The sequence below is a fragment of the Rattus rattus genome, chromosome 1 (genome assembly GCF_011064425.1).
Source record: "Rattus rattus isolate New Zealand chromosome 1, Rrattus_CSIRO_v1, whole genome shotgun sequence".
NCBI lineage: Eukaryota > Metazoa > Chordata > Mammalia > Rodentia > Muridae > Rattus > Rattus rattus.
The window spans coordinates 207233765-207259052 of record NC_046154.1 but is presented as its reverse complement, the minus strand read 5'-3'; the positions used below and the strand labels follow the sequence as shown (position 1 = coordinate 207259052).

Genomic DNA, 25288 nt, shown 5'->3' with positions numbered 1-25288 from the left:
TCTGAAGTTGCTATGTCCATGAACAAACTATGTTGGCCATTAATAGCTTTGGGTTATTTATGGTAATTATTCATTTTTTCCTTAGTAAATGTACCTGTTCAATATATGTCTATTTTACTCAAAATTAGTAAATGGATAGACTTCGGAAGTGATTGTTATCATCTGGTAAGTAGAGTCAATTTTTCAGAGCTAATTTTTTTGGTAGGAATGGCCCAACTTTGTAGTTTGAGAAAATACCACTAATCATTTCTTTGCAGCAAGAACCATACTGTATACAGATATAAAACTCCAATATATCCTGTGCTGGTAAGCCTCTATTCAAGACTCAACTCATTGTTCACAGGAGTGAACGTGGCTGGAAGGGAACAATTATCATGCAAGGTGCTGAATTCTATAAGAGAAGCTTAGGTCAGTGTCTTAGTTAGGGTTTTACTGCTGTGAACAGACACCATGACCAAGGCAAGTCTTATAAAGGACAACATTTAATTGGGGCTGGCTTACATGATCAGAGATTCAGTCCATTATCATCAAGAAGCATGGCAGCATCTAGTCAGGAATAGTGCAGGAGGAGCTGAGAATTCTACATCTTCACCCAAAGGATGCTAGCAGAATATTGGCTTCCAGGCAGCTAGAATGAAGGTCTTATAGTCCATGCCCACAGTAACACACCAATTCCAACAAGGTCATACCTTGTACAATAAGGTCACACCTACTACCCCTATTTCAACAAGGCTACATCCCAAAATAGTGCCACTCCATGGGCCAAGCATATTGAAACCACCACAGTCAGCTTGAAATTTCCTGTGTCTTATTTTTTATGTTCCACAGACACTTTTAGAGTATCAACTGTGAGATGGAATCATGAGCAGGCTCTTACTCTTATTTTACCCTTTGCCATATGCAAGATGTTAAGAGAATGTTGCTATCCCTGAGATCCTCCATATTTTCACCTACACACACTTAGCTACTCACTGCTCAGACACATGTCAAACGCTACCTCCTCCAAACTAATTTTCCTGGGTATTCCTCCACCGGCTTATACTCTCTCTTTTTTACTTTTTGTTATATCTTTGTTTTATAATTTATAATATTTGCCTAGTTATTTAAATGTTTGTATTTTATTTCCCTTTCCAGGAGGTTAACGTCATCTGCCTATCTATCTGCCTGCCTATCTATCTATCTATCTATCTATCTATCTATCTATCTATCTATCTATCCACATATCCATCCATATATCCACACACATATATATCCCTTCATATTTGTTCTTTTGCTTTGGCTCATTCATTCAAAATCAAAATATGGGTACCAAAAATCACTCTCCAGCCTATATAGAATAATGAAGAAATGTTAAGTAATTCGATGCTTTAAAGAAACTTGTATTATGGCTCCATGGATAAGACCACTGGCTGCTTCTTCAGAGAACTTGAGTTTGATTCCTGGTACCCACATTGTAGCTTACAACATCTGTAACTCCAGTATCAGGGGATCCAGTACCCTGTTCTGGCCTACATGGGTACCAAACATACAGATGGCACATATACAAAACACCCATAAAATGAAATAAAATAAAATAAAATAAGATGCTATAAAATAAGATGATATAGCAAAATGAAGTCCAGGTAGAAAACCAGTAGAGATCAGGCTGAGGATCTGGCAGTTGCCAGGCTATGAAATATTGCATATGCCATGCTTATGAGCAATGGGAAAAGCAACGGGAAGTCATACTTTAAGAGGATAACCAGAAGCAATGCAGTGAGAATAAGCTTTGAGTGGTTTCTCCAAGGCAACAGCAGGCTGAATGGAGTAGAATTTACATTTCTGGGACATAATTGGTATGGGATTTATTGAATGGAGAGTGTGAATCTCTAGAAACTTCAAGAAATAGATGAATAGCAGTTCAAAGGTAATACCTACTAATGCTTAGTGATATATACCATCTAGAGATGTGGAGTTGAAAATCTCTAGAAACTCAAGAAATAGAAGATGAAGAGTTTAAAGGTAACATTAACTAATCCTTAGTGGTGTAGTATAAGGAAAGGAATCTAAAAAGGAATAAAGAATAAGTTGAAAAATTCAGAAAGAGGAATATAAAGAAGTAGAGATGGTCCTTCACTGATGATGGAGGGTGTGTCTCAATCAACCCAATGTAAGTAGGAAATCTGTATGGTAGAAATGTCCTGAATGTATTTAACCAACTGAACATTCTATTTTAGCAACATGGACCACTGTAGACAACCATGATCTTGATACTTACCGAGAGCTTCCTGCTTCTGTCCAGCTCTGAGAGAAAGAATCAGACTAGATATCAACATCTACAGAAAACAGGCCAAAATTCTAAGCACACTTCTAAATATCTAAAAATTGTAAGTCAAATCATTGTAGTCAGTCTAGGACTGTCTGTTCAGCTTCAAAATGATGATGATTAAAGAAATCAATTTTAAAAGATTGAAATGAACTTTCAAAAAAATCAAGTAAAGAAAGGGCTAGAGTAGACTCATCTGAGATGGGTTCATCTGAGTGGGTTCATCTAAGGTGGTTCATTTGAGTGAGCTCATCTGAGGTTGCCCAAACAAAGGCTTTTATATAGGTCTTTGGGAATTTTTGAGGTCACAGAGTCTTATGAGGTTGCTCCAGGAGGAATCCAGACTACTATGAGAGGAGGAATGAGGGAGAGGAGGAAAGGTTTTGCTGCAAAGAAAAGAAGAATGGTCATCCAGTCAAATGAAAGTGTGCTATCTATTTTTAATAGTCTTAAAATATGTTATTTTCAAGGAACACTTAGTGAAAATAAAATTGAATACATAGGATAAAAAAATAGTTGCCAGATTGATGTGTATGAAGTTGTGGAGGGTCAGCACCCATAGTGTGGCACGGGGTAAGCCAAGGACACATGTCCTGCTATAAGAGTAGGAATAGCTGGGAGAATTTATGGCCCTTTCCTGAGCATGGGAGCATGAGGATAACAGGAAAATGACACCAGCTGGGACACTGGGCAAGACACTGAGTGTACACACAGGTGAAATGTGAGGTGTCATTGAGGATCATGTTTAGGACGAGAGGCCAGGACATCACAGAGGCACTCGGTTAGAAACATGCCTGTGACCTATCCAAGAAGTCCCTGGCTATCTTAAAGGTAGAATATGAGTGAATTGTCCTAAAATATTTGACCTCTGTCGAGAAAGCTCAAGCCATGTTATATTTAATGACTTCCTTAGTCTGAGATTTCATTATGGGTCTGGACAATTTGCAAACCTGCAAATCATCTGAAATTTCCCCCAAATACTGCTGAATGGCAATCCATCTAGCTAGACATTGCTACCTGAAAGGGAATTGGAGCCTTTAAACTCAATTCTCTCTTGACATGAGTAAAGAACATGAGAAATGAGTAAAGAACAATGTGTCCAATTCTTAGTCCTTGGAGAGTCAAACATAAAAGTGTTTTATAAGAGTGATGAGAGAAGAATTTTGTTCTTATAATACTTATTCTCAATATAGAAAAGAAAAATGAAGGCATTCACACTTAATCTTGACAGGAGAAGAGATTCTCAAGGATGTTCTTGCTTGTTTTGTGATACTTTCGACTGTACGGAACTCTATGGTCAACACCTAATAGACACCACAGAACACACTATAGCATCTCCATTCTGACTCCCAGTCATCCAGAGGCTGTGGTGATTAGTGATGACACACTGTAGATTTAAAGTAGAAGGCAAAGAATAGCTGGTAGTGAAAGGCCTCAGCTTTACAAAAAAAATGATAAAAGTAAGGAGTGGAGGCTTATTTTCATTATGACCTGGTTGGGAGTCATCTAAGATTTTGAGGACATAATTGTAAAAACTCTGTTGCACACAGTTCCCTGCTAGAATTTACATTCCACATAGTTTTCCATAGTTGTAAAGTAAGGAAATCTTTCTGGAACATTAGCTTCTATTTACCATAATTTTAGCAGTCCATAACTTCCGTAATGAGGGGTAAACAAATACAATTGGTACATAGCCCCCACAGACATAAACAAATAATTAAATGGCAGAAATCATGTGTCATGTTGAGGTTTGGTTGTAGAAATATCAGGATTAACTACAGCTCCTCTAGGAGCATTAAGAAGTTCTTTGTCTGTCTGTCTGTCTCTGTCTTTGTCTCTGCCTCTCTGTCTCTCTGCCTCTCTGTCTCTCTGTCCCTCTGTCTCTCTCTCTCTGTCTCTGTCTGTCTGCCTCTCTCTCTCTCTCTCTCTCTCTCTCTCTCTCTCTCTCTCACACACACACACACACACACACACACACACACCATACACCCTTGGCAGACATCTCATTACTTTTGCTCTTCCTTTCAGTTTCCCCATTAACTTAGTGCTTCCAGGGAAACGATTATTTATTCTTACTATTCCTAAGGCCCCAGACAGGCCAAATACACTTTTTTTTTCTAAAGATTTATTTATTTATTTTGTATATGAGTACACTGTAGCTGTCTTCAGACACACCAGAAGGGGACATCAGATCCCATTACGGATGGTTGTGAGCCACCATGTGGTTGCTGGGATTTGAACTCAGGACCTCTGGAAGAGCAGTCGGTGCACTTAACCACTGAGCCATCTCTCCAGCCCCCAAATACACTTCTAAGTGCTAGGAACATACACTTGAGATCAGGTCAACTGACTGAAAATGAAAATTGTTAAGATAAGTTTAAAAATATAGCACTTCTAAGAAGAACCTGAAATGTTTTTCATGCAAACATCTATTCCACAATTGCTTTTATACTACAGAGACGGGAGGAAAAAGATAAAGAAGAGGAGGAGCAAGAGGAGGAAGAGAAGAGGGAGGAGGAGGAGGAGAAGCAGGAGGAGGAGGTGGCATCAGCAATGGCAGCTCCTGCAGCTTGTGAACTAGCCTGATATTTGCAGGGAGGTAAAGGTATTGAGAAAGAAGTCCTGATAGACTCGTAAGTTATCTCATGAAATATCAGTATCAGACAAGGTCGCTTTGCTTTTGTGACAAACTGGGTCAAAACCATAAACTTTATAATGCCATCTAAGCTCAGAGAAAACAGGATCACTGTGCAGACCTCCACATACCAAGCATTCCCGTCCTCAATAATGTGACTGACCATTGCTTCTTTGCCTTGTGAGATTGGATCTCTTCTCCCCGGAGCTATGACTAATTAAGATGGTGGGATTGGCTCCACTTCCTGAGCACATGCAGTCTAAATAAACACCTGCGTCCTGGAGCCTTGCCAACCAGGAACACAGCCCAAACCCAACGTTCTAGGCACTGCTTGTCACCCTTTCACTGAGAACTTTCCATGGTGTTCTTGTTCTCAGAAACAAGCCTAAGCCCGCTGTGTTCAGCTACAGGTGTACTTTCCTGGTCTCACCTCCGGGCATCATTCTGATGTGAGCATGCTCTGTGGTGTGTGGGGAAGGTAAGAGGAGTAAAGCTGTGAGGGAGAGATAACAGTGATGGTGGGCAAGGACGGTTTCCTCTAAAGTTCTGAATCTCACAGGACAGTGCTAGGGCTCTCTGCTGTTCAGCGTCTTTCCCTCTTGCCTGTGGCTTTGCATGCAGTCACTCACACGGACTCAGCTGCTACCAGGAAGTGGATGGCAGTGGAATTTGACTTTCATCCCACACATCCTAGGCTAGCTGGCAGCTGGTTACTACATTCATCCAGCCAAATATCGTTGCCTCCTAGGTTCTCAGTGTGGGAACTATGAGACTTCCAAGGATACCCATTAGACGGCAGTTGAAAGAACATGACCTTTAATCTGACATCTACAGGTCTTTGGAGAAATGAATTGAATAGGGTGAAAATAAAATAGAAAATTAATGGGGAATGTCTCCAAGGAAGTGGTTTTACAAAGTGTCTAACACAGAGGGAAGTTCTTGTAAAACATGAAGAAAATGCTAACACCATTGGAATTTGTTTTCTAGAAATATGTTATTTGTATAACTACACCCCCATGGAGAAACTAGCTTATTTTGTGAGTGTGATTCCAAATTGGTCAGAACTTTTGCATGGTGTGGTAGGAGGTAGAGGTGGTTATTTCACTTGAACACTAGAAACATGAGCTGTGAAATAAGTCCCACAGTGTGGTCAGAGCATTAACAGCAGGTCCTGGAACACACCTAGCTCTTCCTACTGCACACCACTCTCAGCATTCCCCAAGTGGTTATCCTTTTGAAGCAGCCTCATTGTTATTCCTTTGATCTTGGATTTAATAATATTAGCAAACCTAGGATAACACTGACTAGATCATGTAAATCTCAGGTTACTACAATTGGTGTTTTCTGCAATGAAAAATTAATAAGCCCATTCTGCTCATCAAAGGATGGTTTGTGGTCGAGGTTCTCTCTCTCTCTCTCTCTCTCTCTCTCTCTCTCTCTGTCTCTCTTTGTGTCTCTCTCTCTGTGTGCATGTGTGCGCACCACTCAAGTGTGTGTGCATACATGTAGGCGTGCGTGTGTGTGCGTGTGTGTGCGTGTGTGTGTGTGTGTGTGTGTGTGTGTGTGTGTGTACATGCACATGCTCATGTTCCCTGCATGTTTATGGAGGTGAGAAGGCAGTGTCAGTGTCAGGTATCTTCCTAGTTCACTCTTTACCTTTATGGATTTTGGCAAGACCTGTCACTTGAACACATGGCTTGTCAATTCAGCTAGTCTAGCTAGCTTGCGCTGTCTCCACTGCTCATGTACTGACTGGGACTTTAAATGTCCTCATGACATTTAAGTTGATGATCCAAACTCTGATCCTTACATTTGCATAGAAAACACGTGACCAGCTGAGTATCTCCCAGTCCTAGTGCTCGCATCTTTACTGTCAGGGGAGTGTAGGGAAGACAGAAGCTCTGAATCCCAGCCCAGCATTCTGTTAGTATCTGAGAAATAGAACTCAGGAATCTGCCCTTGAAACAGCTTTGTCTGAGATTTTTACCTAATCTGTTTTGAATATTACTGTTCCAAGGGTAGGCAAGTGCTTTCAAAAAAGTCATAATTGAAGCAGAGACCAAAATTTCCTACCCTATCATTTGTTAAATCCAATTCCCTGAGAGGTAGGGTTGCTGACAAGTGTTTAAATATGGAGTAGCTAGTCAAAAGCTCAGAAGGGATCCTCCTAGTTTTCAATGATTACAAAATAAACAGATCTCAACAAAAAGAAACACGGTTTCTTTTCCACATTCTTTTGTAATAAGGCTGTGGCTTTTGTGTCCACAGAAGAGAAACTTCTATGTGTTGCTGCAGATCAGAAGGAACCTGTAGATTACTCTATTAGTGGGTGATCTCCTGTATGGCTTCTATTGAAGGGCAGACTGGAATATGCCACCGTCATCAGAATTGCGTTTAGGCTCTGAGTTCAGGAAAGTCGTGACAACATAGGACGGGCGAATTGGGGGAAGTCATTTTCTTAATAGCAGCAGCTGCTGAGCATTTGGGAGCAGTGACATTATCACTTGGGGTGTATTTAAGTAGCAAGGCCATCCATAGAAGTTATTTCAGGTGTGACTTCTCATTTTAGAAGTAAGACACGGTCTCTCTGTTTTGATATAGTTTTAAAAGTGATTTATTCTGTTTAGATACCACGGCTAAAATTAATAATGTCAAAAACATCTTGTAAGCTTGTACAAAAATCTCTTGTAAGCTCACAAAGGTTACACAAGGGAGGAGGGAGCCTGTACCCAGGACCTCTGAGACTGGGGCTGTGCTAGCACTTAAATCTCAACTATTCTCATTTTCACAGGTAAATTTGAGTCCTTCAACAATTGTAACACATCTGAAAACTCACAGAGAAATCATACACACACTTTTTAAAAAAAAGTCCTTTTACCTTATGTGGTCTATAATAAGGTATGCAGTTTATGTAGAATTTCTTCATAGAAAGGCCTCACTAGGGACTTGACTACAGCACATCCAGTCAAACAGCAGGTCTCAAGTGACACAGAGACCCTTTTCCAGAGTGCTCACCTTGAGCGCAGATGCTCACAATCTGCTGAATCTGCTGCACGGTGCATAAATCAAGGCAGACAGCTATTTATAAAATTGAAACGCCATTGATCCAAGAGAAAACATCCACATTTTACTACATTACCAGCTTGGCAATGAGTGTGGAGAAAATTAACTACACTTGGGTGAAATTTATTACCATGGCTTTCATGGCTAACGCTTTGTTCACTATTAATATTTTTAGAGAAAATACAGAAATGAGAAGTATGTCAAGGAAGTACTTTCCTTTTCAAACATGGTGGAGACAAGGGTAAAAAAACTATTCTCTCTCATCTCTGCATTTCATTTAATGATGAAGTCAAATATTATTTTTTTAAAAAATTTTGTTTATGTTATTTATTTACCTTTCAAATGTTATCCATCTTCCCCATTTCCCCTCTGCTAACCCTCTATCCTATCCCCCTTTTCCCCTGCTTCTATGGCAGTGCTCCCCCACCCACCCACTCCAGCCTTACTTCCCTAACATTCCCCTATGCTGAGGCATCAAGCCTTCACAGGTTGCCGGGCTTCCCCTCCCACTGATGGCCAACAAGGCCATCCTCTGTTACATATGCAGCTGGAGCCAAGGGTCCCTCCATGTGGTTGGTTGGTGGCTTAGTCCCTGAAAGCTCTGGGGTGTCTATTTGGTATTGATATTGTTGTTTTTCCTATGGTGTTAGAAACCCCTTCAACTCCTTCAGTCCTTTCTCTAAATCCTCCACTGGGATCCCCGTGCTCAGTACGAGGGTTGGCTGCAAACACCCGCATCTATGTCGATAAGGCTCTGACCAGGCCTCTCAGGAGACAGCTATATCAGGCTCCTGTTAGCAAGCACTTCTTGGCATCAGCAATAGTGACTGGGTTTGGTGACGGCATATGGGATGGATCCCCAGGTGGAGCAGTCTCTGGATGGCCTTTTTTTCGTTCTCTGTTCCACTATTTGTCCCTGCTTTTCCTTTAGACAGGAGCAATTCTGGGTTAAGATTTTTGAGAAGGGTGGGTGGCCCCATCTCTCAACCTGGTGCTGGGCCTAACTTCTCAAAATGGTCTCTCCAGGTTCTCTTTCCCCTTTGTTGGGTATTTCAGCTAATGTCATCCCCACTGGGTCCTGGTAGCCTCTTGCTTTCCTGGCATCTGGGACTTTCTGTTGGCTACCCCTAGTTCCCAATACCCCATTGCTACACACCTCTGTTCAATTTCCTGACATCTCCCCTAGGCCCTCCCACACCTGATTCTGCCCCCTTTTCTTCTGCCCTTCTTCTCTTCCTCCCAAGTTCCTCCCACTCTCTACTTCCCCTGATTATTTTGTTCCCCCTTCAAAGAAGAACTGAAACATCCACACTTTGGTTTTTCATCTTCTTGAGCTTCATGTGGTTTGTAAATTGTATCTTGGGTATTCTGAGCTTTGGGGCTAATATCCACTTATCGGTGAGTGCATACCACATGTATTCTTTTATGACTGGGTTACTTCACTCAGGATGTTATTTTCTAGTTCCATCAATTTGCCAAGGAATTTCATGAAGTCATTGTTTTTAATAGCTGAGTACTATTCCATTGTGTAATTGTATCACATTTTCTGTACCCATTCCTCTGCTGAGGGACATCTGGGTTGTTTTCAGCTTCTGGCTATTATAAATAAGGCTGCTATGAACATAGTGGAGGATGTGTCCTTGTTATATGTTGGAGCATCTTTTGGGGATATGCCCAGGAGAGGTATAGCTGGGTCCTCAGGTAGAACTATTTCCAATTTTCTGAGGAACCGCCAACTGTTTTCCTGAGTGGTTGTACCAGCTTGCAATTCCACCAGCAATAGAGGGGTGTTCCTCTTTCTCCACATCCTCACCAGCATATGCTGCCACCTGAGTTTTTGATCTTAACCATTCTGACTGGTGTGAGGTAGAATTTCAGGGCCATTTTGATTTGCATTTCCCTGATGACTAAGAATGTGGAACATTTTTTTTAAGTGCTTCTCAGCCATTTGAGAATAATCAGTTGAGAATTCTTCATTTAGCTCTGTACCATATTTTTTAATGGGGTTATTTGGTTCTCTGAAGTCTAACTTCTTGAGTTCTTTGTATATATTGGATATTAGCCTTCTATTGGAAATAGGATTGGTAAAGATCTTTCCCAATCTGTAGGTTGCTGTTTTGTCTTGATGACAGTGTCCTTTGCCTTACAGAAACTTTTCAATTTAATGAGGTCCCATTTTTCTATAATTGATCTTAGAGCCTGGGCCATTGGTGCTCTAGTCAGGATATTTCCCCTGTGTTGATGTGTTTGAGGCTCTTTCCTAAGTTCTCTTTTAATAGATTTAGTGTATCTGGTTTTATGTAGAGGTCTTTGATCCACTTGGGCTTGGGCTCTGTACAAGGAGATAAGAAGGATCAATTTGCGTTCTTCTATATGCTGACTGCCACTTAAGCCAGCACCATTTGCTGAATATGCTATCTTTTTTCCACTGGATGGTTTTAGCTTCTTTGTCAAAGATCATGTGTGTGGGGGTTCATTTCTGGGTCTTCAATTCTATTTCATTGCTCTACCTGTTTGTCTCTGTACCAAGAAGTCAAATATTCTTTGAGAAAAAAAAATTCAATATTATCTAATAAACTGTACTTGCACATCACCAGAAGAAAATAACTAGGAATATTTCATTTTTATCAAAGGTTTTAAATTCCTAACTTCTTTTTAAGCTGAATGCTGCACAAAGACATTTTTTAACCAGGTACAGACTAAATTAAAAAAAAAAAACTACAACAACAACAAAAAATCCTCTTGTTAGCAATAACCTTTTGTGATTTCTAGTGAGATCTTTTCCTAATGGAAAAACTTTCCAAGTTTGAAATTGTGTCTTGGCTTTCTTAATCTATTATTCAAGATATATTGCTAATTACCATTAGAAATAAAACCTTTGAAGAAGAGCACTGTACTCCGGGGTAGAAGTGGCCCACTGTGGAGGAATACAGCTAAGTTTGATTCTCCTGCAGTTTCTCACAGAACAAGGCTGTTCCCTTTATCCTATGCTGCTTACAGCCATTATCATAGACTTGGGAAGACACAGAATGTCCCAACTGCATATTTCTAAGGCAGTTGGTAGCAGACACCAGTAGAAGCCAGGCTATTAACCTCCTTGGCCATTTTTTTATGACCTGAGCATATGTACCAGACTAAAGAGCCTTAATACATAATTAGAAGTAGGAAAATAATAATAAAGGAAAGATGTGCTAGAGACAGTTGACTGAATGTCAAGTGGGGGAGGCGTATTGAAACTTCTATAGTAGAGTCTTCTTACTTTGTGGATCAGTTGGAAAGGACATCTAAGGGAAGTTTGGTTTTTGTTGTTTTTTTTTTAACCTTTGACTAAGAACATTGCAAGATGGGCTCTTTTCACACCAGAAATACTTCACATGCCAGTTCTTGAATTAATATGATTTTTCACAGTACATACTCAATTAACTAGATAGAATTCCTAATATCCTTTTGGAAAAATATGAATTTTCAGATACAAACCTGACTACAAAGCAGAAACTGGAGAGAAAAGCTGGCACTGAGATAATGTTGACAGAATCCAGATAATTTAGCCACTACTGGATTTCTATAAGTAAGGTGAAATATTTGTTTTTGGTCTACCACACTGATTGGTGACAAAGCCTTTGTCTGAAGAAGTTGGCATTTTTTCTGTCATCAATAGAGATCCAAAGACGCCAGAGACAGAAAGTGGGCTTTGCAGTCGCCTTCAGATCTGACCTTCATCTCCTAACGCCTTGGCAACTGCTCCTGGCCAGGCTTAACCTCAATTTCCTCACCCGGAGAGCAGAAACATCAATACTTAGTCATGTGGGTGTGAAGGGGAGACTATAAGACATGCAGTGTATGATTTACATTAGCACATGGAAGATCTTCACTATCTCCCCAGTTACCATTGACCATCTGGGCATTCTACAGTTCACTTAAAATCATCTTTTCTAGAAGATAGATCAGATGTACAGAAAAAAATGCCATTTCAAGTAAGTCTGTATAGCCCTAAATGCAATCAAATTTGAAAACTGTTTCTAATTCATTGAACAGCAGAGCAGGCTCTTTAAGTGCCAAGCAATTAAAGTCATTTTCTTCACATATCCTTGAGTTTAGTTAAGAAACAAAACAGTGCAATATTCAATGCCAGGAAAGAGATATGATCAAACATCTTGTCTCTCCCTCTTGAAGAAGGCTACAGTTCACCACCTTTCTTTTTCTTGTCTAGTTCTCTAAGACCATAGAAATGTTTCCTTTCAATAAACACTAACGAATTTGTTGGTCACCTCTTTGTTTCCAAACTAGTGGCAATTTGTTTAGATAGTAAGGGTAACTAAGCATTACGACTCATTTGATATTTACAGATTAAGAAATATCATTAACCACTATAGATGAAGCCACCAGTATCTTTTACCTCAGTCTTAACATCTTTTTCTCCTATTTTCTCTTTCATCCATTGAATAGTTTGTTCTTCATATAAGTATTCATAATATTAATGAATCTTCACTATGACCCAAAGCATCCATTCATTTTAAATACAGTGATGTCTGTATGAGCATGTAAGGACAGAAGTGCTAAGTATTTCAATGAAATTGTCAATATCTGGATGTTTTACTAAATTAAGCTTCACTTTTATAGGGTCTCAGTGCTTCCTGAATATTGTGAATATAGAATGAAAACTGCTATATTATTTTCCTGTTAGGAAGAGAGTTAAGAGAAAACACATAGCCTCAGATAGGGTCCTAATAACTGGCTCAAGCACAATATCTGACAGAATATGAATATGAGAGAACATGAGAGAATATGAAAATATAAAAATCAGAATTAAATAGTATTAAAAACAGAAAATAATCCAAGAGAAACCAAGAAATTTGCTACTAAAAATAAACAAGTAATCAAAAGTCACTTATAAGAAGGACTTTAAGTGAGTAAATGAAACCTTTATTCTCATTACCTGTGTGATTTCTCTTTGGTCTTACATACATAGGGACACACACAGAGGAAATCAAAAGCAATGACTATAGCTCTTGTACAAGGGCACAAAAACACATTCTTAGGCAAAATTATACTCCTAACTTCCAGAACACTTAAATGCATACACTTTGTAAATAATCTGAAGGTCTGTGAACCAAGGCACAGAGAGACACATGCTATGACAGAAATGGCACCATATGAGCCCCTGCAGTTGTCACAAGATGTGGCAGGCCAAAGGGTGGGAAACACAACTTCCACTTAAGGTTCAGGCCTCCTGTGATTGATGAGATTGGAGTTTTAGAAAAAAAATGGTTTGCTTAATTGTGCTAAACTAGTTACATTTTTATGAATAGATTCAGTCATTGAAGAATAGGAAACCTTTTTGAGATTCTGGCAAAAAAAATCAAAGACTTGGAGAAGCTAAATAAAGGGAAATGAAAGAGAGAAGCAAGGTTATGTTGCCATGGGATATAAAAACTATAAATCACACATACTTGTGTGGTAATATTAGCAAAAATTGAAAAAGAATTTGTTTCAAGAGATGTCTTAAAAAATAAAAGGAAATATTCTTTCTCTCAAAGATATACTAATCAGCATGTTCCCTAAGTTTTAGTGAAGAACAATGTACCAATCTTTTTAGAAATTCAAATCTAAGGCTGATGCTTATTGGTGTTTGTTTGATATGGGCAGTTTTGTGCTATTGCGTCTCTTGCTCTTAATATTTGAACATATTGGATCCTTTATTCATCATGTTCTTACTTCACATGGAAAATAATGTTTGTTTCTGGAGCAAAAACACTGAAGATATGGTTATAAATTTGAAGTAAGTAGAGAAGTAAGTATCCTCCTTCTGACCATAGGAAAACATTTATGCATTTTACAGGCTCCTTGTCCATAAGGAACATATGTCAGTAGATATGGTATGATTTAGAATTAGATGTTGTATGGAGAAACCTACTCATTAAGGCCTAAGTTTACCATTGACTAGATAGTCTTTGGACTTGGAGCAAAATGGATGGAGGACTCCCTTCAATGACAGGGCTTCCCTTTCTCTGACTTTGACTGGGGAATTTACCCCCATAACACCCTCCAGTCACAGACACTCATGTCACTTAGCCTTGGTTAAGATTACAGGTACATCTCCCCTTTTTCCTGATAAAAACCTGTTCAGCTAGCACATGAGATTCCTGAAATGTTAATGAGGCATTTTGATACCCTATGCACTCAGCCAATGACCCAATGACTTGGGGCTGGCTTACAGGTTCAGAGGTTCAGTCCATTATCATCAAGGCAGATCATGGCAGCGTCTAGGCTGATGTGGGGCTGGAAGAGCTGAGTTCTACATCTTCACCTGAAGGAAGCCAGGAACAGACTAAGCATCCCTAGGCAGCTGGGTGGAGGGTCTCTAAGCCCATCCCCACAGTGACACACTTCCTCCAACAAGGCTGTACCTTCTAATAGTGACACTCCCTGGGCCAAGCATATGCAAACCATCACACTTGGTTAGAGTCACAACAAAGAATTTTATATTATTTTTGACTATTGTGTAGTGTGTCCTTTCCCTAATTTCTCTCTCAGCCTGTTTATCCTTGGAGTAGAGGAAGGCTACTGATTTGTTTGAATTAATTTTATATCCACCCACTTTGCTGAAGTTGTTTATCTGCTGTAGGAATTCTCTCATAAAGTTTTTGGGGTTACAAGTATACTATCATATCTGCAAATAGTGGTATTTTGATTGCTTCTTTTCCAATAGTATCCTGTTGACCTCTTTTTGTTGTCTAATTCTTCTGGCAAGAACTTCAAGTACTATATTGCATAGGTAGCAAGAGAGTAGCAAGCCTTGTCTAGTCCTTGATTTTAGTGGGATTGCTTCAATTTTCTCCCCATTTAGCTTGATGTTAGCTACTAGTTTGCTGCATATTACTTTAACTATGTTTATGTATGGGCCTTGAATTCCTGACATTTCCAAGACTTTATCATGAAGGGGTGTTGAATTTTATCAAATGCTTCTCAGTATCTAATGAGTGGATCATGGGTTTTTTTTCCCTCTGAGTTTGTTTATATAGTGGATTACAATGATGAATTTCCATATATTGAACCATCCCTGCATCCCTGGGATGTAGCATAATTGATCTTGATGTATGATCATTTTGATGTGGTCTTGGATTCGGTTTGCAGGAATTTTATTGAGTATTTTTCAATGCTCAGAAGGGAAATTGGTCTGAAGTTCTCTTTCTTTGTTGTGTCTTTGTGTGGTTTAAGTAGAAGCATAGTGTAGCTTCATAGACTGAGTTGGGTAGTGTTCTTTCTGTTCCTACTTTGTGGAATAATTTGGAGAATATCGTTGTTAGGTCTTCTATGAAGGCCTTGATAGAATTCAGCACTAAACTTATCGGATTCTGGGCTTCTTTTGTTTGGGAGACTTTTAATGACTGCTTCTATTTCTTTAGGGATTATGGGAGTGTTTAGATGGTTTATACTGATCCTGATTTAATTTTGGAACCTGATATCTGTCTAGAAAATTGTCCATTTCGTCCAGATTTTCCAGTTTTGTTGACTATAGGCTTTTGTAGTAGGATCTCACAACTTTTTTTTTTATTTCCTCCTCAGTTTCTTTTGTTAATTTGGATACTATCTCTATGCCCTCTGATTAGACTGGCTCAGGGTTTACTTATCTTGTTGATTTTCTCAAAGAACATTCTTCTGGTTTTGTTGATTCTTTGTAAAGTTCTTTTTGTCTCTACTTGGCTGATTTCAGCCCTGAGTTTGATTATATCCTGCCGTCTACTCCTCTTGGGTGTATTCGCTTCATTTCACTCTAGAACTTTCAGGTGTGCTGTCAAGCTGCTAATGTATACTTTTTCCAGTTTCTTTTCAGAGGCCCTCATAGCTATGAGTTTTCCTCCTAACACTGCTTTCATTGTGTCCCATAAGTTTGGGTATGTTGTGTTTTAATTTTCATTAATTTCTAAAAAGATTTTAATTTCCTTCTTTATTTCTCCCTTGACCGCGTAATCATGTGTATGTTGGCTTTCTGTCATTTTTGTTGTTATTGAAGACCAGCCTTAGTCCCCAGTGATCTGATAGGATACATGAGATTATTTCGATCTTCTTGTATCTGTTGAGGCCTGTTTTGTGACCAATTATATTGTCAAATTTGGAGAAGGCACCATGAGGTACTGAGAAGAAGGTATACTCTTTTATTTAGGATGGAATGTTCTCTAAATATCTGTTAAGTCCATTTGGTTTACAACTTCTGTTAGGTTCTCTGTGTCTCTGTTTAGTTTTTGTTTCCATGATCTGTCTATTGCTGAGAGTGTGAGGCGTAATATGTGTTTTGAGCTTTAGCAAGGTTTCTTTTATAAATGTAGGTACCCTTGCATTTGGAGCATAGATATTTAGGATGAAGAGTTTATCTTGGTGGACTTTTCCTTTGATGAACACAAAGTGTCCTTCCTTATCTTCTTTGATAACTTTTGGTTGAAAGTCAATTTTATTTGATATTAGAATGGATATTCCCTGTTGTTTCTTCGGACCATTTGTTTGGGAATTTTTTCCCCAGGCTTTTCTCTGAGGAAGTGTCTGTCTTTGTCACTAAGATATGTTTCCTGTCTGTACCAAAATGTTGGGTCCTATTTATGTATCCATGTTAGTCTATGTCTTTTTATTGGGGAATTGAGTCCATTGATGTTAAGAGATACTAGGACAAATGACTGTTGTTTCCTGTTATTTTTGTTGTTAGAGGTGGAATTATATGTGTGGATATCTTTTTGGGGATTATTTAAAGAAGATTACTTTCTTGCTTTTTCTAGTATGTAGCTTTGCTCCATGTGTTGGAGCTTTCCATCTATTAACTTCTGTAGGGCTGGATTTGTGGAAAGATACTGGATTTGTCATGGAATATCTTGGTTTCTCTATCTAAGGTAATGGACAGTTTTGCTGGATATAGTATCCTGGGCTGGCATTTGTGTTCTCTTAGGGTTTGTATGACATTTTCCCAGGATCTTTTAGTTTTCATAGTCTCTGTTGAGAAGTCTGGTGTAATTCTGATAGGTTTGCCCTTAAATGTTACTTGACATTTTCCCCTTACTGCTTTTAATATTCTTTCTGTGCTTAGTGCTCTTGGTGTTTTGACTATTATGTGATGGGAGGAATTTCTTTTCTGGTTCAATCTATTTGGTGTTCTGTAGGCTTCTTGTATGCTTATTGGTATCTCTTTCTTTAGGGAAGTTTTCTTCTATAATTTTGTTGAAGATATTTACTGGCCCTTTAAGTTGAGAATCTTTGTTCTTTTCTATATCTATTACCTTTAGGTTTGGTCTTCTCATTGTGCCCAGGATTTCCTGGATGTTTTGGGTTAGGAGCTTTTTGCACTTTGCATTTTCTTTGACTGTTGTGTCAATGTTTTCTACGGTATCTTCTACCCCTGAGATTCTCTTTTATCTCTTGTATTTTGTTAGTGATGCTTGTGTCTATGATTCCTGATCTCTTTCCTAGGTTTTCTAGCTCCAGAGTTGTATTCCTTTGTTATTTCTTTATTGTTTCTATTTCCATTTTTATATCCTGGATGGTTTTGTTCAATTCCTTCACCTTTTTGGTGGTGTTTACCTGTAAATCTTTAAGGGATTTTTGTGTTTCCTCTTTAAAGGCTTTCTACCTGTGTACCCATGTGGTCCTGCATTTCTTTAAGGGAGTTATGTCCTTTTTAAAGTCCTCTAAAGTCATAATGAGATGTGATTTTAAATCAGAATCTTGCTTTTCCAGTGTGTTGGAGTATCCAGGACTTGCTGTGGTGGGTTCTGAAGATGCTAAGTAGCCTTGGTTTCTGTTGCTTAGGTTCTTGCATTTACCTCTTGCCATCTGGTTATCTCTGGTATTAACTGGTCTTGCTGTCTCTGACAGTGACTTGACCTTCCTATAAGTTTGTGTGTCAGCACTCCTTGGAGAACAGCTCTCTTGGGACAGGATTTTGATACTGAGAGCTATGGCACAGGGTCAGCTCTAGGCACAGATGAAAACCAAAAGGATCCTGTCCCAGACTGCTTCTCAGTTCCTGTGTCCTGAGGGCTCTGGGTTGGTCCCTCTGAGTAGAAGTAGTGGTCTTACCTGTGTTCTTAGATGTGACCACACTCCTGGGAGACAAGCTCTCTCTTCCACAGGGATCTGGGCACAGAGAGCTGTGGCACAGGTCAGTTCTGGGCCATGTAACATAATTTCATCATTACTCTCCAGTCCCATCTTGTAGAATTTTCCTAGGCTATATCCTAGGACTCTGGCAGGCAATTCATATATGCTACTTATGGGAACATTGCACAAAACATCTGCCTGTTACTTCACTTTTTTGTATGTCTTGTTAATTTCCAGATCATTACATCTAATCATTAAACTTTTATGTTCCAAGTAATATTGGGCCTTGTGGGTATATAAAGAAGACTCCCAGTCTAGTCCATTGGACAAAACACAAAATACATTAACTTCCCATGTGAAAGTTTGCATTTTAGCTTTAAAGAACTATTCTAGGCAACACTAAAAGATATTCCATAAGTCAAGATGTGACAAACTAAACCACTTCTATACTGTAGACAGTCCCTCTTCACCTAATCTTCAATCAGCCTGGGAAGCTTGGGGACAAGGAGGCTTCTACTAAAGTTCAAGCAAATCTGCTTTAAGGAGGAGAATATAAAAGCTCATTGGTTCTGAGCTTGATGAGCAACTTGACGTATTGACATGGGTGCTAAACAGATACATTTAGAAGATAGAAGTCAAGGAATAGTAACATCTATCACCCAGGGTTTTAGGCAAAAAGATGTGTTAATAAACCATTGATGTCACACATACATACACATCACTATATTATGCATATATATATACAATATACATACATATATGTGTTGGCATGGTCTGGATTGTGTGGTAGTTGGGGATTGTGATGTCAGTCTGAAAACTAGGGGACAGAGGAGGAAAAACATATGTGCATGCTTGAGATTGATAGGGCACCATCTGTACTTTATAGATGTGCTAACCAATCCTCACTAATTAGACAAGCGGTGTTCAAGGAATAGATCTTGTCTGTATTCGTCTCTGACTCCCTGGTGCCACACAGCAGGTGACTCATAAGGATACTGAGAAACGAGCAAAGTTTAGAAAAAAACCCACATCTTTCACTATATATTTAGAAGCCATGAAGCAGAACACACATTCAAGGTTTGCAATTCTTCTGGAACACTATACAATAAGGAAACACATTAGAACAAGGTTGCATCTTAGATCCTACAGCTAAAGAAGAAACTTACTTGGAGATATGAAATAAGAGGAGCCTCATTCCCTAGGCCACACCAAAAGGACATCTAATTTTTCATCAGGTGTGTGTGTGTGTGTGTGTGTGTGTGTCTTTGTGTGTCTCTGTGTGTGTGTTCTTGTCTTTAAAGGCATTTTAAAAGGATGTATGCAACTGAGAACCAGTACTGAGACAATCAGAAGAAAAAATGATTCTTATTACATCATCCAAAACCCACACTGAACGAATTGAAAGTCTATCTGGTTCTAACAGGGACCAGTTTAGACCCGAGGTTACTATACTGCCACTCTTATGCTGTTATTGACAGAGTCAGGTATAGCTGCTTACTATTTTATATAGGAAAACCGTTGGTGTTCTAGAAGGTGTGTTTATAGACATCTTCACTGGTATACTAGAAGGCAAGTTTAGAGACTTCTCTCACCTTCCTTCCCTGTAAGGGAAGTGAGTCCACTTGTTTCAGCCTAGTGCATACATTTTTCTTTGGATATTTTAAACTTTGAGGACTGTTTACTCTTAATAGCTTTCATTTTCTTCAGACTCTAAAGAACAAACATTGGCCAAGAAAATAATTATTTTCAATGTTTTAGTTTCCTCTCTTGGGTCAGAATGACAAAAATTCAGACATGTTCCCCAAATTAGACTAAAAGATGTTAAATAATAGAAAGAACTGACCTTAAAGTTAAAGAAAGTATCAGAGACTATTGGGGTAGGGTGCACCCAAAATTCCTAATAACCGAGACCAAGGCTGTATGAGCTTTTAAAGGACAAGGCCGTGGGTGAAGACCAAAGTGCTGTGGAAAATCAGAGCAGCACAGACTGCTGTGGCCTGTGACAGACTCATGAACGCAAGCGAACATACACTATGCTGAAAGGGGAGGGAAGAATAGCCATGTTAGAGGAGGCAGGGGTATGGCTGGGGGTTGAAATCCTTAGGGGAGAGCATGAGTGGAAAAGTGTACCTAAGACACTTTATATTAAATCTCTTTTCACTGAAAGCCTCTATTTTTGTTAGTAGCTCATTGTTAGTTGGATTGTTTTCCATTAAAGATTTCAACCTATTCGGCTAAGGACTTTTTTTTTTCAGCCAACTTACTATTCTTCAATAATTAGTGAAAATCATGCAGGATTTTTAATTCTATCTGTGCTCTTGGTAACCATTTTTTCTTTTAAGCATATGTGAAACAGTGAAGAAAAACTGAGGCTCAGTCATTAAGTAGTCACTTCAGATTATGGCTATTTAACAGATTTAGAACATAATAAAAGACCAATAAGTGTTTCATCCAGCAGAGCTAGATGCAAAGTAATGCAAAGCATCACTTAAATAGTTTTTTTAAATCCTATCCGTAGGGCAGGTGACCACACATAAAATAGGCATAACATATACTTCTATTTTCCTTTAGATCAGTTCTGATGATTGCCTTTTTCTGAAGTTTTGTAACTTTTCAATATTTCAAATGTTATGGCATGAGCAGTCCCACTGGTTCTTCCAGGAATAATCAAAATTGGAAACAACAAAAGATAGCTTAGGGCTGGGAAGGTGACTCAGTGTATTAAGGTACCTACTGCCAAGTCTGATGACCTGAGTCCAGTACTCAGGTACTTAGGTGATTGAAGGAGAGAATTCCCAGCAAGTTCTCCTCTGATCTTTAGATGAATGCCTGGGTAAATGCACACACACACACACACATACACACACACACACGAACACACAAACACGTACACATACATGCACAGGCAACATTATTTGTTTTAAAGATAGCTTTGGGGTAGCAGGGGACAAGCATCAACACTCTGTGTCCATCTCATAATAATGTAAAGGAAAGAATACAAGGAAATGTTTAAAATGAAACACTAAATCTATAGAGACCCTGCTGACTTAGAGGAAAGAGGAGGAGAACAAGGTATGTGAAGAGGAATAAGCAGTTATTTACAATAACAAACTCCTTTCTCCCAGTGGTAAATTCTTCCAAGGAGCAATGGGATGGAAACCTTTGCGTAAACAAGAGCTGAATAAGATAAACATTTCAGACCCTGCCTGAGTCTGGGCAGACCACCAGCATTCTAGACTCCTCTGTGTTGCTGACATGGTGTGGAGGGAAAGGCCATCAACCTTGACACAAAAATGGTCTGATCTCGGGTGACTTTGGATTCTGCAAGTCATTTAATCTCTCTGAGTCTATTTCCCCATCTTTAAAATAAAGGTACTTGTTCCAGCTTCCAAATGATGGTCTCAGATTAAAGGCAGTATTTTTTTTTTAAAGCTTGAGTGGGAGGGTCTCAGATTAAAGGCAGTATATTTTTTTTAAAAGCTTGAGTGGGAGTCTCATAAATGGTGGAAGCACAATAAAGTGTAGCTTACCAATTCAGCAACCCAAACAGACTCACGTCTCACTCCACTCTCTCATGTGAAATCGAGCCTGGCTTTGCTGAGGCCCAGAGGAACGGTACCTCATTGCACCATATGAGGTTAATTAATCTACCTGTTCATTTCATATAGATCAATGACTATGGAACATAGACATGTGAAGAAAGGGGCTCTCATGATCAAACAGAGTAACACAAGGTAGTGGGACAGGGGTTGGTGTAAATTTTTTTGTCCCAGTTCTGCTGTGGGTTTTAGTTCCTCCTCTGCTTTGGCCACTCCTGGGCAGTCTCCAGTCTGAGTCACTCTGGTATTCAGGTCACATTGTAATGTTTTGGATATGCCTGGGCGTTATGTACCATTCTAAACGGAAATATGGATTTTAGAGAATTTCGTGATTTTGTTTGAATAGCCACAGTACAAATGGAGAGATTTCAAGACTTCCATTATAATAAAGGAAAGATCTTTTAATTTTTAGCTGTCAGTACTTTGGTAAATCTCTAAACGTAAACTCTGCCTTTGAAATCTACAATATCTCAAGAATGGGCTTTCTTTATGATTTAAATCTGTGCAGCTGTTGGTGAGATTTGGAGACAAAGTGGCAGAGGTGGATGTACAGAGCCTGTTTTTAGTTCCTATGACACATGAGAGTTTCGGAAACAGTTAAGTAGCTCAAAGGCTAGACTTCCCATTTGGGTAAATTTGAGAAGCAGCACAAATTGGAGCTTGAGTTCTGTTCCTATAAACTCTTAGGTGTATTTGCATTTTGAAATTTCATCCCTGTCCCCAAGGGCTTAGAGATCTCTTCAGGAGATTGATATTACATATCACCAATCAGGGCAAGGTGTGTGTGTGTGTGTGTGTGTGTGTGTGTGTGTGTGTGTGTGTAGGGGTGTGTGTGTGTGTATGTGTGTGTGTGTGTGTGTGTAGATGTGTATGGGGTGTGTATATGTGTATATGTGGTAGGTGTATGCGTGTGTATGTGTGTGTAGGTGTGTGTGTAGATGTGTATGGGGTGTGTATATGTGTATGTGTGGTAGGTGTATGCGTGTGGTATATGTGTATTTGTGTATGGGGGATGTGCGATTGTGTGTGTGTGTGCATATGGGTGTGGGGTGTGTGTGTGTGTATGTGTATGTGTGTGTGTGTATGTGTGTGTGTGTGTGTGTGTGTGTGTGTGTGTGTGTGTGTGTGTGTGTGTGTGGTGTGTGTGGTGTGTGTGTGTGTGTGTGTGTGTGTGTGTGTGTGTGTGTGTGTGTGTGTGTGTGTGTGTGTGTGTGTGTCGGGGGCATGTATATGTGTGGGGCATGTGTGTGTGTGTATGTAGTATGTATGTGGTATATGTATATGTGTGTGGTATGTTTGTGGGGTATGTGTGTGTATGTATGGGGTGTGTGTGTGTGTGTGTGTGTGTCGGGGGCATGTATATGTGTGGGGCATGTGTGTGTGTATGTAGTGTGTATGTGGTATATGTATATGTGTGTGGTATGTTTGTGGGGTATGTGTATGTATGTATGTGTGTGTGTGTGTGTGTGTGTGTGTGTGTGTGTGTGTGTGTGTGGTCTTGCACGTGCCGCAGTGTTCATGTTGAGGTCAGAAGACAACTTATGAGATTTAGTTCTCTCCTTCTATGTGGGTCCTGAGGATTAATCTCATGTGTTAATTGTCAATGGCAGATGACTTTTTCCACTAAGCTATCTTGTTCGTCCTGCATCAAACCTTTTAACAGAAGCATTAAGGAAAAAAATTATAAGGAAGAATTCCTCCCTCAAGGAGAAAATCTCTTACTATGAAGTTTAGATACAGGGTATGGCGATAGTAGGTAAGTTTAGATACAGCGTGGGTATGGCGATAGTAGAGTAAGTGAAGATTCCCAAGGGTATTGGCAGCAGTGACTGCTTTCTATGTCATTTCTCAAAATTTGGTGGTAAAATTACAAAACATTTTCTTTAAAAAGAAATCAAAATCAAAGAACAGATGTGTAGGCTGAATTCTAGACTCATTCACTGAAGACCTCAGAGAGTGAAGAGTCGAGGATAAGCGTGTGCAACATGAGCACCATTTTCCCAACTGTCAGAGTAATCAGAGTGTACCTTACTGATGAAAGGATAGGACTTCCACGCCAGTGGTCAGCGACCATAACCACTGGGACCCCTCAATAGAAATGTTATTTTAAATTGGTGACAGCATACAGGAACACTTCCTTCATTTTTGGTCTTACCAGGCACTCCAGCTTGGATCCAGAAGTTAATGTCAGTTCCTTCTGCATCATTAAAGACCTTGGTGATATTGAGGGGTTGCAGGAGACTCATGACTTCCTTCATGATAGCCCTGGCCTTGTCACTGCCGGTGAACTGCAGCCCAGTGGGTAAGAAGGTTCCTGAGTCAGCCTCCATCACCAAACTGTACTTGGAAATATTTGCCTAAAGACAATTTAAAAAGAGATAAATGTTTGATTTCCATCTGCTGCTTCTGTGCTACCAAGTAAATCACCTTCTTACAGATTGTTGTCAAAATTATATCACTCTGCCCTGATCAATATCTACTCTGTGTATTTCCTGGTGGTTTTAAGATGTATAATTTCCTATCCTGAGGTTTGCCAAACCTAAGAGTTGACTTGGAAAGTTACAAAAAATATAATGGAGTGAATGGAATATAATAAATCGCTCAATTATTCTTACTAGCAATGATAGTTTTTTTAACCACTTTGCTTAAGGCATTTCTGTACTAGAATTTGCTGTGTACTCTGCATGAAGAGAAAAGTAATCATCACTCTTACCCAGCTACGTACCCCGTGAGCTAGATAGAGCATCCAAATGTCTTACTGCTCTAGCAAGACAAGACCCACTGGTATAATAGTGGCTCAATGTCATGAGCATAACCAACCACTTTCTGGTTTCATTACTGCTCCAGGAGATGGAACCCATACTTAGTGCCATTATCAGGCCAAGACAACTTGTAGCTCCTAGGGGAGAATCTGGTTCTATTATTTTGCTAAATTGACATGGTATTAGACTGATTTCTAATAACTTATTGTTATGCCCATAGACTAATGCACCTTTCACTCCTCATCAGAGAAGCCTCTGCAAATTCCATGGTGAGTGTCACAGAGAGCAACAACAGGCCAGGGGCGGAAAAGAAAAGATCGCAGAATTCTCAGTCCTAGATCAAATATACAGCAGCTCATCCTTTCAAACCTCAGGGGTAATTGCCTGGGGTAGAAGATGGTGACTACAAAGAAACAGTGTCTTCTGGATACAGCGGGGCACGTGTGAACTCATAACAGTTGTGACAGCATGTATAAGACCTGTAGAAGCTCAAGTCAGACCAAATCCCAGCATATATGAGGCTGCGGGCACACAATTCTACCCTAGCCTTGGAGTGTCTGGCAATTGTTAGCTATTGGAAGAAAAAGAATCAGTTTTCTGTTATAGGAAAACCCCTGGTAAATTGACATGTTCCAGCCGAAGGCTACATAATCAAGGATATATGGGCAGCACAAATTAGTCTTGGAGAAAAACAAAAGATAAGTTAATTATGTAAGTAAAGGAAATTGCTCATAATAAAGAACCTGCATGTGTGACAATACATTCCTGAGTGGCAGCAGTTCATTCCAGTTCGTTTGTGCAGAGTGGTGTCCAAACACCTTTCCTGGACGCCAAGACTAAG

At 39.5% G+C, this 25288-nt stretch overlaps 1 protein-coding gene across 1 annotated transcript in view; it reads right to left on the bottom strand.

The window, feature by feature from the left end:
- The window catches only part of LOC116910404 (carboxypeptidase Q-like), an 86509-nt gene extending 62471 nt beyond the window's left edge, over nt 1-24038 (bottom strand). The window contains exon 1 of the mRNA XM_032914247.1: nt 23841-24038. Within this exon, the coding sequence (XP_032770138.1) occupies nt 23841-24015 (175 nt within the window). The 5' untranslated portion in view covers nt 24016-24038. The remainder of the gene's footprint in view (nt 1-23840) is intronic.
- Nucleotides 24039-25288: the final 1250 nt, after the last annotated feature.